This window comes from Carcharodon carcharias, chromosome 9 (genome assembly GCF_017639515.1).
Source record: "Carcharodon carcharias isolate sCarCar2 chromosome 9, sCarCar2.pri, whole genome shotgun sequence".
NCBI classification, from domain to species: Eukaryota; Metazoa; Chordata; class Chondrichthyes; order Lamniformes; family Lamnidae; genus Carcharodon; species Carcharodon carcharias.
In genome coordinates, this window is record NC_054475.1 from 42,155,785 (window position 1) to 42,169,309 (window position 13,525).

General features: G+C 42.3%; 1 protein-coding gene across 1 annotated transcript in view; it reads right to left on the reverse strand.

Annotated features, from left to right (window-relative positions):
- Positions 1 to 11,429, reverse strand: part of LOC121282605 (adenosine receptor A1-like) — a 117,469-nt gene extending 106,040 nt beyond the window's left edge. Inside the window, exon 1 of the mRNA XM_041196377.1 lies at positions 10,350 to 11,429. Within this exon, the coding sequence (XP_041052311.1) occupies positions 10,350 to 10,711 (362 nt within the window). The 5' untranslated portion in view covers positions 10,712 to 11,429. The remainder of the gene's footprint in view (positions 1 to 10,349) is intronic.
- Positions 11,430 to 13,525: the final 2,096 nt, after the last annotated feature.

Genomic DNA, 13,525 nt, shown 5'->3' on the forward strand with positions numbered 1-13,525 from the left:
AAAACACATCCTGTGTCCTCACTTTTGATGTGCGCTCCCAATGGGTGAGAGTAATAAGTCAAAAAATGACTCCTTAATGCCTCACTTCTCATACTCGATTTGATTAACTGCTTAAAGGAATTTGTAACCCAGCTCCCAGAGGACATGATTCATGCTTTTCATAATTCAGCAATAACAGGCATTGAATATGAATTCAGAGAAGCTGCAGGGAGTAAGTCTCATTGAATTTGTTATTGATAACCTTTAGTGTCATAGAGGAATTGACCAGAATCCCTTTGCCCCTTAATTGACCCAGACTTTGTTTTTTATATGTCATTTTTGCCTCTCCCAGCAGATTACATGGCTGCTAGTGCTGGGGACCTTAGGGGCTATGTTGGCTAGTTGTAACATAACTGGATAGGACAGATTGAATGGGATAGTCTTTTTATATTCTTCTTTTTTAATGTGTGTTTGCACCAGATATACGTTAGCATATTGGAGGATGAGGTTAATGAAAACTGTTGGAGGACGTAGAAAGGTTTAATCTGCACTGTGTCTGACATGAAGCTGCAGTTGTCAGCTGTGGCTCACCTCTGACCCACAAGGTTCTGGCTTCAAGTCCCACTCCAGGACTTAAACATAAAAATCAAGACTGATATTCCATTGCAGTACTAGGGCTGTGCTACACTGTCAGTGGAGATGTCTTTTGGATGAGGGCCCACCAGCCCTCACACGTGGTCAGAAAAGATCCCAATGCCATAGTTTGAAGAAGAGCAGGGGAGTTATCCCAAGCGCCCTGATCAATATTTATGCCTCAATAAAAATTACTAAAACAGATTCTTTGGTGATTATCACTTTACTGTTTGTGGGAGCTTGCTTTGCAAAAACTGGCTGCTGCGTTTCATGAGTCATTCTTTAAAATGTTATTGTATGCAACTTCTGAACTTGCATTAGGTTTTTAGAATGATTATAGCTGACAATGAAGAATCTCATGTTCACACTTCATCTATTCAAATAGTAGTAATGATTAATAGGCTGATTGCATGAATGTAAGAAAAGGCCTTTGATCTTCAATATTGAAATCTGTTTTTGGAGATCCAAAAGAATTACATTTGTTCCCCTGATTCTGCAGACTCTTGTGCCTTCCTATCTGTCTCCAGTTAAAGAGGTTTGTAAGTCGTCTGCCCACTTAAAATTCCAGGAAAGGCTCAAATCAAAAACAGTAGAATGGATTTCCAAAGATTTCAAACTCCTTATTGTTTTGGATTGTTAGCTTCCCTTTGTGTCTCACTTCTGTGTAATTAACCTGCTTGTAATTACATTCAACTATTAGTTTGGTTTGAACACAACAGTGACAGTGTAGAATTTTCCACCTTTCAAAGTAGATTCAAACCCTTACATGGCAATCCATGTAATCGCTGGTACATCATCCCATCAGAAAAGAGAAATTCTTCATTCTGGGTCATTTTACCCCATTCACATCACACATAAGGTTGCAGGTTCTAGTTAATAGAAGGTGCAGAGCGACTATGGAAGCTTTTTTTTTGCAGTTAACACAAGTGAAGTGAGATGGGAGAAAGCAATTGCTACATTAAACCCTATTGCTTTGAATTTGAACCATGAAATCAAAGTAACATAAGATTCTTGTACTGAGTGTTTAAAATACTGTGCTATTTTTGCATTCAAATGCTGCTGCTGTCATTAATTATCATAACATTAATGCCATTAACCAACTATGTTACTGTCATCAAATTCAACCCACACTCCTCCAAATTGAAAACCACTTTAGATTTGTAATGTGACTCTTAGGTTGACTAGGATTATGTTACTAAATACACTGAAACTTTGATCAACACTGCCTGGCAGTATGACAATCTAATTTTCTCTGGTGCCAAATAAACATTTGGGTCAAATCCAACAGATAATATTAATATAATAATAATAATATTCCAAGTAAGCGAAGAAAATATGTTCTAAAATTTCAAGTGACATTGTAGCTTACTTGATGACAGGAGAGAATCTACAGGCTAGTCAAGACCCAACTCTATGTTTACCATTGATTGTATCCAGGAGTTAATTTCTCAGTACATGCTGAAGCCTGTGATTCTTTGATATGTGATGGTAACAGGTGAGGGTTCTCACCATAATTCTGTGCTCATAAAATTCAGGATATAAATTGTATTTGTCAAAGTAAACGTGGCTACTGTAGCCATCATCTGGCCATTGATTAATTATTTGAACTCAATTGATGAACCAATTGCAAAAGGGCCACAAACACCATTCCAGCTTGCTTGCTTCGTTATTTTGAATATTTTGTTATTTAAGGTGTGTTTGGGAAGTCACCAGAACATCACATAACCCATGGGGGTTGCAGTGGGTACAGAATATCTTTCCATGAATAGCATGATAATGGAGAAGATATAAATGATAATATTGTTAATTGATCATTACCCCTGGGCCTGGGTCCAACCATCTTCAGCTGCTCAATCAATGACCTTCCCTCTATCAGGTCAGAAATGCAGATGATCGCTGATGATTGCATAATGTTCAGCACCATTCGTGACTCCTCAGGTACTGAAGCAGTCCACTCCAAATGCAGCAAGACCTGGACAATATCCAGGCTTGGGCTGATAAGTGGCAAGTAACATTCATGCCACACAAGTGCTAGGCAATGGCCATTTCCAACAAGAAAGAATCCAGCCATCGCCCCTTGACATTCAATGGCATTATCATCGCTGAATCCCCAACTATCAACATCCTGGGGGTTACCATTGACCAGAAACTGAACTATTCTAGCCATAAAAATACCATGGCTACAGGTCATTCTGTGGTGAGTGACTCATCTCTTGACTCCCCAAGGCCTGTCTGCCATCTACAAGAGATAAGTCAGGAGTGTGATGGAAAACTCTCCACTTTCCTGGATGAGTGCCGGTCCAACAACACTCAAGAAACTTGACACCATCCAGGACAAAGTGGCCCACTTTACTGGCACCCCATCCACCACCTTAAACATTTACTCCCTCCACCACTGATGCACAGTCGCAGCAATGTGTACCATCTACAGGATGCACTGCAGAAGGCTCCTTCAGCATCTTCCAAATCCACAACCTCTACCAGCTAGAAGGACAAGTGCAGCAGATGCATGGGAACACCATCAGCTGCAAGTTCCCCTTCAAGCCACATGCCATACTGACTTGGAATTGTATCGTTGTTCCTTTACTGAGGCTGGATCAAAATCCTGGAACTCCCATCCTAACATCACTGTGGGTGTATTCACACCTCATGGACTGCAACGGTTCAAGAAGGCAGCTCAGCACCACCTTCCCAAGGGCAATTAGGAATGGGCAACAAATGCTGATCTAGCCAGTGACATCCACATCCTGTGAAAGAATAAAAACATTTATACCTTCCTTGTAATAGCAATCAAGATCTTATGTTTGATGAATGGAATATTTTGTTGCTAAACTATGGGTTATAAACACCTCTGGTAATACACAGTTATTTCATCTAAGATATTGATCCATTGGGAATGATTCACGTTGATTGGATTAGATATGCCTGTAGAGGGATTTTTTAAAAAATAATTAGCTGCCTATTAGATAACCGCTGCATTTTTGCAGATTGTTAATTTATAAAGATATAAAATATCTCTGCATTTTTTATGAATACAAAATAAATCCTATCATTGACTTTGACAAAATGTTCATTTATTTGCAAGGGTACAGCGTCATTAAATTTATTAAAACATCTATGCACCTTGTAACTCATTATAAATGTTTAAACTCAGTGTTGTCTGACATGAAAAGACTACAGTGACTAAGCTTCATTATGACAGCACTCATGTATCTTCACCTCTAAATCCTCACCATAACTACTTTATTCCTTTCTGCTAACATATTCAGTTTTTGTGGAGTTAGATGACTGAAACCATATTTACAAAATCAGTACAAACTTTTCCTGTAAGAAAAGAAAATTATTATTTATACATCATGGTGAAAGACGTCAGTGTTGGCAATTGTACTAGTGTTTTTTTTCTTTTGTTGTACTCAGTGGCATTGTCAGGAACCTCAGATTAAATAGGTTAAATCCAGGTTAAAACTTCCTTTGTATGCCTCATCAATGTGCCTCATCCCTTACCCCAAGAGACCTCACTTTCACTCACTCTCTCATTCACTCATTCGGTACATAATTCCATCTCTTATACAACCCATCTTTGTGACCACTTTGAGCGCAACTAATTTAATAGCAATTAGTATAAAATCAAAAGTGTTTTAATTGTAAGCCCACAACCACTTTGAGCTGAATCAGGACTGTCATAATTAATTTCAATTATAACTTTAACGGATGCCAAGAAAAATAAAACTTTCAATACATCAGTCTTGAATGGATACCAGACGTGACAGAATGCTGTTCTAACCTACCAGAACAGCCGTTCCCCTAGCCTGTAAAAAATTGCTTTAAAAAATCAGAAGAGATCACATGGATTGGGGTCATGGAAAGATCGAACCAATGCATGGAAAAAGAGTTAGCTTATATACCTTGCAGTTCTGTCCATCTGAGTATATTACAAATAAATGGAGCTGAAGAACCTTATCTATGCATATATAACATATAAAAAAAAAGTATACTTGAAATATTTTTTTCATTTTGAATTTCTAGGTCCACATTTGAAGCCAAAACTATAGCTATAGGGAGAATTTTCTCCCTGTCAGGGCGATTTGTGCGGGGGCAGGCGCACAGCCAATCGGTGTCCCCCGATCAGCTGGGGGCTGCCATTTTACATAGGCGGGTATGACGCACACCCGAAAGCACTGAACTCCCTGTGCAGGTGGGGGAGGTTGCCTGAATCAGGGAGTGCATTCTTTCATGCATGCGCAAGAAAGAGCGCAGAAATCTCCCTGAGGCACAGAGGTACCTCACGGAGATTACTTTCATTTATGAAACATTGAAGAAAGGTAAAAAATTTTCAGGACATGTCCCTTCATGGGAAACTGTCACATGAGCTGGGACATGTCCATTAATTTTATTAAAAATTTTTCAAACACTTTAAAAATGTTCAGGAAACTTCATCCCGCCTATGGATGAGGTTCCATGAAATATGCGAAGGCCGCCTGGGCTCTTCACCTGCCTGCCAACCTTAAGGCTGGACGGGCGGCTCAGCTAATTGCTTTATTGACTTTTTAAATGGCCTTAATAGTCCTTTGACAGGTCGGTGGGTGCACAGCCAACTCGGCTGCGCACCCGCTGAACTGAATGTCTAAATCTCGCGCAGTGACGTCAGGATGCACACCCAATGTCATCGCTCATCATTTTACGCCTTGGCGAGTGGGCCCTGCCCCTGCTCACCAAGCCGAAGATTCTGCCCTATGTAAAGTTGAAGAGCTGCAATTACACCCTCCCTCCATTGCAGGCAATGTCATTTGAGTCAGGAGGTTATAATTACAATGTGACAAGTTTAGATAGGCAGTTTCCATTTTTAAGAGGAACATGAGAGTTTATAACGAAAATATATGAAGGGTAGAGTATATGTTTAGAGAATTGATACTGTTTAACACTTGTACACCTTGTCCAATTAACCCTTGGCCTCTAACACTATTTTAGCTGAAGATTGCACTTGGTGTTGACTTACCATGTGCTGTGCCACAGTTAGGAGATCAACCAATATAATACATTAAAAATATTACATCTGTATGTACTTCCCATATCAGTTTTTAACCATTATAAATTCCTATGTCCACATTTGTAATGGAAACTGCCCATGCAATCATGTCATGCTCTATTTACACTCTGGTGGTACTGTAGAACCTGAGTTTTGTACTTCCCAGCTCCTTGACCTGTATTGTAGAGACAGTTCTATGAGCCAAGCATCTCTACTTTTCTACTTCCAAAACCACTGCACTCCTTGCTCTTCAACCATGGATAACAATTTACTTCTGTGCATCCTAGTTGCATTATTCCTTGTACAATAATCACACTTCACCTGAAGACTACTTTGACTTGCCTGACTGTGTGCAATGTCAAGGAAGATTTATTAATACATGTTATAAATTCTTGGGTGAAAAGTACCTAACAGTCATCTAGATTTAGTTTCCTAAACTCAAACTATATGTGCAACATGATTAGTCTCTAATATTATCATATGTTAAGGTGTTTTATTCATCTCCACATGTCAGAATTTATGTTACAGTATTCATCAAGAGGTTGCGCCCAATCAACTGCCACATGACAAGCAACGCCATGTGCTTTATCTTGGTGGAAGTGTGTGTGTGTGTGTGTGTGTGTGTGTGTGTGAATGTAGGGAGGGTGTGCGTGTGTGTGTGTGTGTGTGTGGGGACGGAGGTGTGTGTATGTGTGTGCATGTGGGGAGGTTTTGTGTGTGTGTGTGGAGGGGTTTGTATATATACGTGTGTGGGTGTGTGTGGGGAGGGAGTTATGTGTGGGGAGGGGGGATGTGTGTGTGTGTGTGTGTGTGGGGTGTGTGTGTGTGGGGCGGGGAGGTGTGAGTGTGGGGGGAAGTGTGTGCGTGGGTGTGTGTGTGGGGGTGTGTGTGCATGTGGGAAGGGTGTGTGCGTGTGGGGAAGTTGAGTGTTTGTGCCTGTGTGTGGAGGGTTGGGATGTGTATGTGTGTGTGGAGGGGGGTATATGTGTGTGTGGGGTGTGTGGGGGGGAGGTATGTGTGTGGGGCGAGGTTTGTGTGTTGGGGGAGGTGTGTTGGGGGAGGTGTGTGTGTGTGGGGGGGAGGTTTGTGTGTTGGGTGTGTGTGTGGGGGGAGGTGTGTGTGTGAGGCATGTGTGTATGAGGGTGGGAGGTGTATGTGTGTGAGTGTGTTTGTGGGGTTGTGTGTGTGTGTTTGCGCACGGGAGGGGAGATGTATGTGTGTGTGGGGAGGGGTTTGCATGTGTGTGTGGGAGGTGTATGTGTGTGTGGGGAGGTTGTGTGTATGTGTATGTGTGTGGGGAGCTTGTGCATGTGTGTGTGTGTCGGGGTAGTGTATGTGACTGTGTGTGTGGGGGTGTGTATGTGTGGGGGGCTGTATGTGTGCGTGTGCATGTGTGGGGATGGTGTGTGCATGTGGGGAGGTTATGTATATGTGTGTGTGTGGGGGGGTGTATGTGTGTGTGTGAGGGGTTTGTATGTGTGTGTATTTGTCGGGGGAGGTGTGTGTGTGCATGTCTATGTGGGTTTGTGTGGGGAGGGTGTGTGTGGGGGGGAAAGGAGGTTGTATGTGTGTGTGGGAGGATGTGTGCGTGTGGGGAGGTTGTGTGTGTGGGGGGGTGGTGTGTGAGGGGGCAGTTTATGTGTCTGTGTGTGTGTGTGTGTGTGTGTATATGTGGGGGGTGGATGTGTGTGTGTGTGTTTGTGTGGGGAGGGTGTGTGCATGTGGGGAGATTGTGTGTGTGCGTGGAGGTGTATCTGTGTTTGTGTGTGAGGGCGTTGTAAGTGTGTGTGTATGTGTGGGGGGGAGGTGTGTGTGTGCATGCATATGTGCGTTTGTGTGGGGAGGGGTATGTGTGTGTGGGGGGAAGGAGGTTGTATGTGTGTGTGGGAGGTGTATGTTTGTGGAGAGGGTGTGTGTGTGTGGGGAGGTTGTGTGTGTGGGGGATGTATGTGTGTGTGTAGCGGGGGCAGTGTATGTGTCTGTGTGTGTGTGTAGGTAGGTATATGTGTGCAGGGGCGTGTGCGTGTGTATAGGGGGTGTGTGTGTGTGTGGGGGGGGCAGTGTATGTGTCTGTGTGTGTGTGTGTGTGTGGGTGGGTGTATGTGTGGGGGAGTGTATGTGGGTGTCTGTGTGTGTGGGGAGGGGGGAGTGTGTGTATGTGTGTCCCCTACATGTTCTACTCACATTGCAGGCAAAAACACGGCACATGAATTGTTGCTAATGTTTGGAATAGCCTGGAAAATAAAAATAAATGCAATACATAATATTTGCAGAAATTATTTCCTGTAAATTACAACAAAAACCTGCATTTATATAGTGGCTTTAATGTAATAAAGCATCCCACACTGTTTCACAATAATGTTATGAAGCAAAATTTGACACCAAGCTACATCAGATGGTATTAGAGAAGATGGCCAAAAGCTTGGTCAAAGAGGCAATTTTTATGGAATGTCTTAAAGGAGGAAAGAAAGGTTGATAGACAGAAAAGCTTAAAGGAGGAAATTCCAGAGCTGAGTACTTGTGACAACTATGGCGTAGTATGAAGTATAATCAAATACCTACTGAGTCATTATAATTAATGCCATAGACATTTGGTAGTACAGAACTTGAGTACTGTTGAAAAAAGAGACTTTTTTGTCAAAGCTTTTTTATCTTGCACTCATCAGGACAATTCGCAAGAATATGAGCTGTGAAGGGAACAACAATTTGTACAAATGAGAAGTGCGTGCTGATTGGTTAGCAAGTGGACTGTGATTGGTAGATGCATTGCCATGGAAAATGTGCCAGTTGATGGTGACTGACCGTTAACTGCCAAGCATTGTTTGAAATTTAAATTAGGAAGCTTAACTCTGATTTGTCAAATCATTGCCCTGAGGAATAAACCAGCAAGTGGTTGTCACTTATTTTGTTTTCAAAAACAAAAATTGCTGGAAAAACTCAGCAGGTCTGACAGCATCTGTGGAGAGAAGAACAGATCCTTCGAGTCCAGATCCTTATTTTGTTTTGCTTTTCAGCAATTAATGCCATATTAATTGATATCTCAAAGGGCCACACATCTGGAAAGATATTGAGAAATATCCTTTCCTGTAAATGAAATATGTAATGATATGAATTTTAAACAACCTCAGTGGTTAATGTAAGATTGACTTCTTATTCTCTATGCATAAGAAGATTCCTTACTTCACAGTATTTGGGGAATAATGTAAACAGCTGGCTTTTTAGTTTGGATGCTGAGATTAAATGCTGCACCAGCCTTCAGAGAACCAAATCCTTCAATTGTATTATTAGTCATTGGCTGTAGCTTAAGTGATGACAAACCAAAAACAACCACCTACTTGATTTTTGGAAAATACATAACATTAATCTTTCCAATAATGGGCATGTTCAATAGTAGGTCACTGTTTGATGAAATGAAATAATTTTCTAAAACTTGTTTATAATCCAATAAAGCCTTCTAGATTATTAAACAACAATGTTTGCATTGCAGGTTGCCTACGTTCAAATTAAACCAAGACTGCAATGAAGGTCTTTTAATTTAGATTTATTTATATGGCTGATTACTATATAGAACAGACTGGGATGCTGATAAGGTCAGTTTTACCAGCACTTTTCTGTGTGATATTTGATCGTGAAGGAAACCAGAAACCTGATGGGAAATCAAAAACCACTTTTCAATTGGACGTTCAACATCTTTAAACGCCTCAAATTATATTGCCGCCCCGTTCCTTCCCCAGCTCCACGCTAGTCCTGATCTTAAAGGGCAGTAACAATTACCGTACAACTACTGTTAATGCTGCTTCATTCTGGAGCAACAAGCTGGATCTGAGAGCTCTTCCAGTTCAGCCATTGTGCATGATCTTTGGATGTTAACTCAGGCTGAAGTTCAACTCCCCGCAGGTCTTAGCTTCACAACCCCAGTCACGAACTCTATCGGAACTATAGGCATCTCTCAATGAAAATGCTCTGAAGACGCCCTCCAGTGCTCTCAAACATAAGAAAAAATACAACGGGAGAAGGGGCCGATGTTTCACAATGGCCCTGTCCACCTTACTGCATGTTGGACTGGCAATATTTCTCTCTGACCCCGAAGCGTAATCAAGTGAAACTGGTCGTGGTCTAATCCTGTATTAGACAATGGTTTCCCTGCTGGCTACAGTCTAATGATGGTCCCTGGGGTTTTCCAACATTACATTAAAATGCCCAACACGATCACTATCAGCCGAGAAGTCAATTTGTAGGTTTCATTTTAACTCGCTTTGAAGCACGAGTCTTATTAATGAGGGTAAAAGTATTATCCACAGATACACTTTCATATTGGCAGGAGCTGGGGCTGAGAAGAGGTTAAAAGCAAATGAACCAGATCTACCGTAGGAATGAAACAATATCCCAGCATGGGGAGAGATGATAATGCAATGCGGGCAATTTTTCACTGTCACGGGACTGGGGGTGCTCATTAATAACAGAGCGTTTACGGTCATCGGCATTTAAGGTTATTTCTCAAAAGAAATCTACAATGAGCGTTGGAAAGACAGAGCGGCGGTTGGTCGGTTCCTATCAGTTTAACATGCCCTTGCAGTAAATGGGTGAAGGACAGTTGGTTATTTCCCTCTGACGTGCAGGCCGGCGGGTCCCAGCCGCACACAGGTACTCAATTCTACTTCACTCAAGTTTTATATAACTCAAAGGAATGTCACAGGAAGGTGAAGGTTACCTGGTCGGTATCCTGACTCGGAGGTATCGATCTATAGCGATGGCCAGGAGTGCAAGGATAGAGCTTTGGGTGAGGACCAGCACGGTGCAGGAGATGAACAGGCAACTATAGAAGTGGATCTGGAGGCCGATGCTCATGGTGATGGCCAAAGGGATAACCAGAGAGCCCACGGCGATGTCAGCCAGGGCCAGGGAGACGATGAAGCAGAAGGTGGTGTCCCTAAGAGCCCGGTTGATCTTGACTGCCCAGCAGACCAGCACATTGCCCAGGACTGAGGCCACCGCGATCAGCACCTCAATCCCGATGTAGATGGCTAGAGAAGGGTTGATGGTCCCAGCTACGTCCTCCCGAGAAGCCGTCATCCTGAATCCGCCCCACAATCCGCCCCAGTCCGGTGCTGGATGAGGCGCCAAGCTCTGATCCGCTTTGACCAAATGTCACTGGAAGAGGTAGCTCTGTCTTGTCAGCTCTCAGCCCCCTCTCCCCTTGGGACTTATGCGATTTCACAAACCTGTCTCCCGTCCACTATCCTGCATCTGGTCACCGCTGGAGGTCGGATCGCCCACTCACTGCCTTTGCCTTACCGGAATGGGACTGGCACTATAAGCGGGTCCTGGTAACTGGCCAACTCCCAGCTTCACAGTGACAAGATTTAAGGGAGTCTCTCATCCATATCTCAGCAGTCAGAAGCAGCGGCTCTCTCTGAAATGTGTCAGCCCTTTCAGTCTTTTTATGGCACATTTGCAATTCAGCTGTCATTCGGTAAACCTTCACTTCGGGAAAAGCAGCTTCACGCAAGGAGAGGCTCTTTCTCATCGAAACAAAATGCTGGAAATATTCAGCAGGTCTGGCAGCATCTGTGGACTGAGAAAGAGTTAACGTTTCAGGCTGACTTCGGCAGAATTGTGTCCTTCCCAGTCTGATCAGGTTAGCTGATCAGCCGTGGCTTTCAGCGTTTCAGTGTTTGCTGCTCCATTGATGTTCATCTACCCCTCTTTCTGAGTGTGCCTGCCTGTGCGTTTGGTATTAATGTGGTATGTGCTTGAGTGTGTTTGATGTGTATATGTGCGGTTTGTGAGTGTATTTGGTGTGTGAGTCCGTGTGCAGTTTGTGTGTGGTTTGTGAATGCATGTGTTTGTATAGCTTGTGTGTGTGTGTAGTTTGTGAGCTGTGTTTGTACGGTTTGAATGTGTGTGGTTTGTGAGCGTGTGTGTAGTTTGTGAGCTGTGTTTGTACGGTTTGTGAGTGTGTGAATTGGTTTGTAAGTGTGTGTGTGTGGTTCGAGTGTATGTATGGTTTGTGAATTGGTTTGTAAGTCTGTATGTGGTTTGTGAATGAGAGATTTGGGAATGTGTGTATGTGGTTTGTGAGTGTGTTTGGCTTGCAATTGTGCTTGGTCGTGTGTTTGGTTTGTAGTTGTGTGTTTGTGAGTGTGCGTGGTTTGTGAGTGCATTTCTGAGTGTGCGTTTAATTTGTTTGATTTAGGAGTGTATGTTTATGTGGTAATTTTAAACAGCAATGCTCACCTTTCAATCCCAGTCAGATGGGTGCAGTCCTGTAGGGGAACCGAAAGGTTAAAGGAGTGCCCGGCAGTTGTCCAGTTCCAAATCCCTGGAATTCTGATTAGTCTTCAGTGGAGTAGATATAACCTACAGTGTAGAATTAACCTGTAACTGTGCTAGTAAGCAGTTATTTCTCTGAACGATAGGAAATACAAATCCAGAATGGGAGCACAAGAAAGGTTTTTAACTGGAAATTAATTTATGTACTTACATACTTTGAACAATGTGTGGGGAGGTAAACTTACTATTTGGAGCCAAATTAATTTTAAACGTGATATGTTCCTGCTTTTCTGTCTATTTATAGATAGACTGAAATACATTATAGAATGCAATAGTGTACTTGAAAATTAATCACTCTGAATAAATTAATAATAGTTGGAAGAGATACAATATAGGTTACTCCTAGCTCCTTTTTCACACAATAACAGGGACAAGCGGTCCCCGTATGATAATCATATTACAAAAGAAAACCAAACATGACACTGCTTTAAAATTTGAATGGGAGCACTTCCATCTAAAGTCAGAAAAAGTATTGGAGCCACGTGGTGCAATAAGTTAGGATAGCCAAGGTTGGTGTCCCTTCTGTCCATTAGCTGTAATCTTCAATGTAAACGAGATGTTAGAGAGCGCGAAGCGATATAGCAGACAAAACGTCCCCACAAGCGAGCAATCTTTGAAGTTGTTCATTCATGATTGATGGGTGACCTGGGAAACAGGGATTTCACATACATGTCACTTTGATGCAGCAGAGGGAGCTATTCTGAAATAAAGGCAGGCGGTGGCAACTTTCATTTCAACCAAACTGTTGTAGCCACTTCCAATTGATACAATGAGTGGAAAGGCGCTGATGCCACAAACAAAACATTTACTTTTCCGCCACCGATTTGAGAACTCGGTTTGATATCGAACTATTTAATCGGAAATATTATTGCAACTTCTTCCCACTTTTCCTTGCCACTGAAAATCAACATGGCTTACCCTCCGGTAACAGATGAGGATTGTTAATTTCACATTCGCTCCCAACCCACGACATCTCACAAAAAAACAGGCAGGTGGACTTAAAACGACCCAAAGAGCTAAACGTTTAATTATTCCACTAGAACTGATATAAATATAATGCATTTCTGTTAAAGGGGACAAAATGTGGTGTGTAGAATTGGTTACAATACTCCATTTGGAACCTCATCTGTTTTTTTTAATGGATTAACATAACACGCTTGCCGGTATTTATAAAGACAAGTCTCCCTTGTAAATGCAATTTCAGTCAAAAGGAAGAACAATTGTGGCTGCAACTTTACTGCTACTTTTGTGTTCATCTCAGTCTAAGTGTACTGTGTGGGTGCATGTGTGTAGTCAAGGGTAATGCTCAGATTTGACCCCAGAATTTGTAGGAAAATATGCAAGAATCTCCATTATCAATGAAATCTGCAGGCAGCCTGGGACAGGGCACCAGTATACCAGTCCTCCACAAGTATGCCATCAAAATCATCTGATTGCAGTTGAATTAAGTGTAGAATTTCCACTATTTCCTGTTCCTTTATCCTTCCCCCACACCCACCTCCAAAAAATCAAATCTTGTAAGTATGATGACGCCAGATTTTCACAGTTAATTTG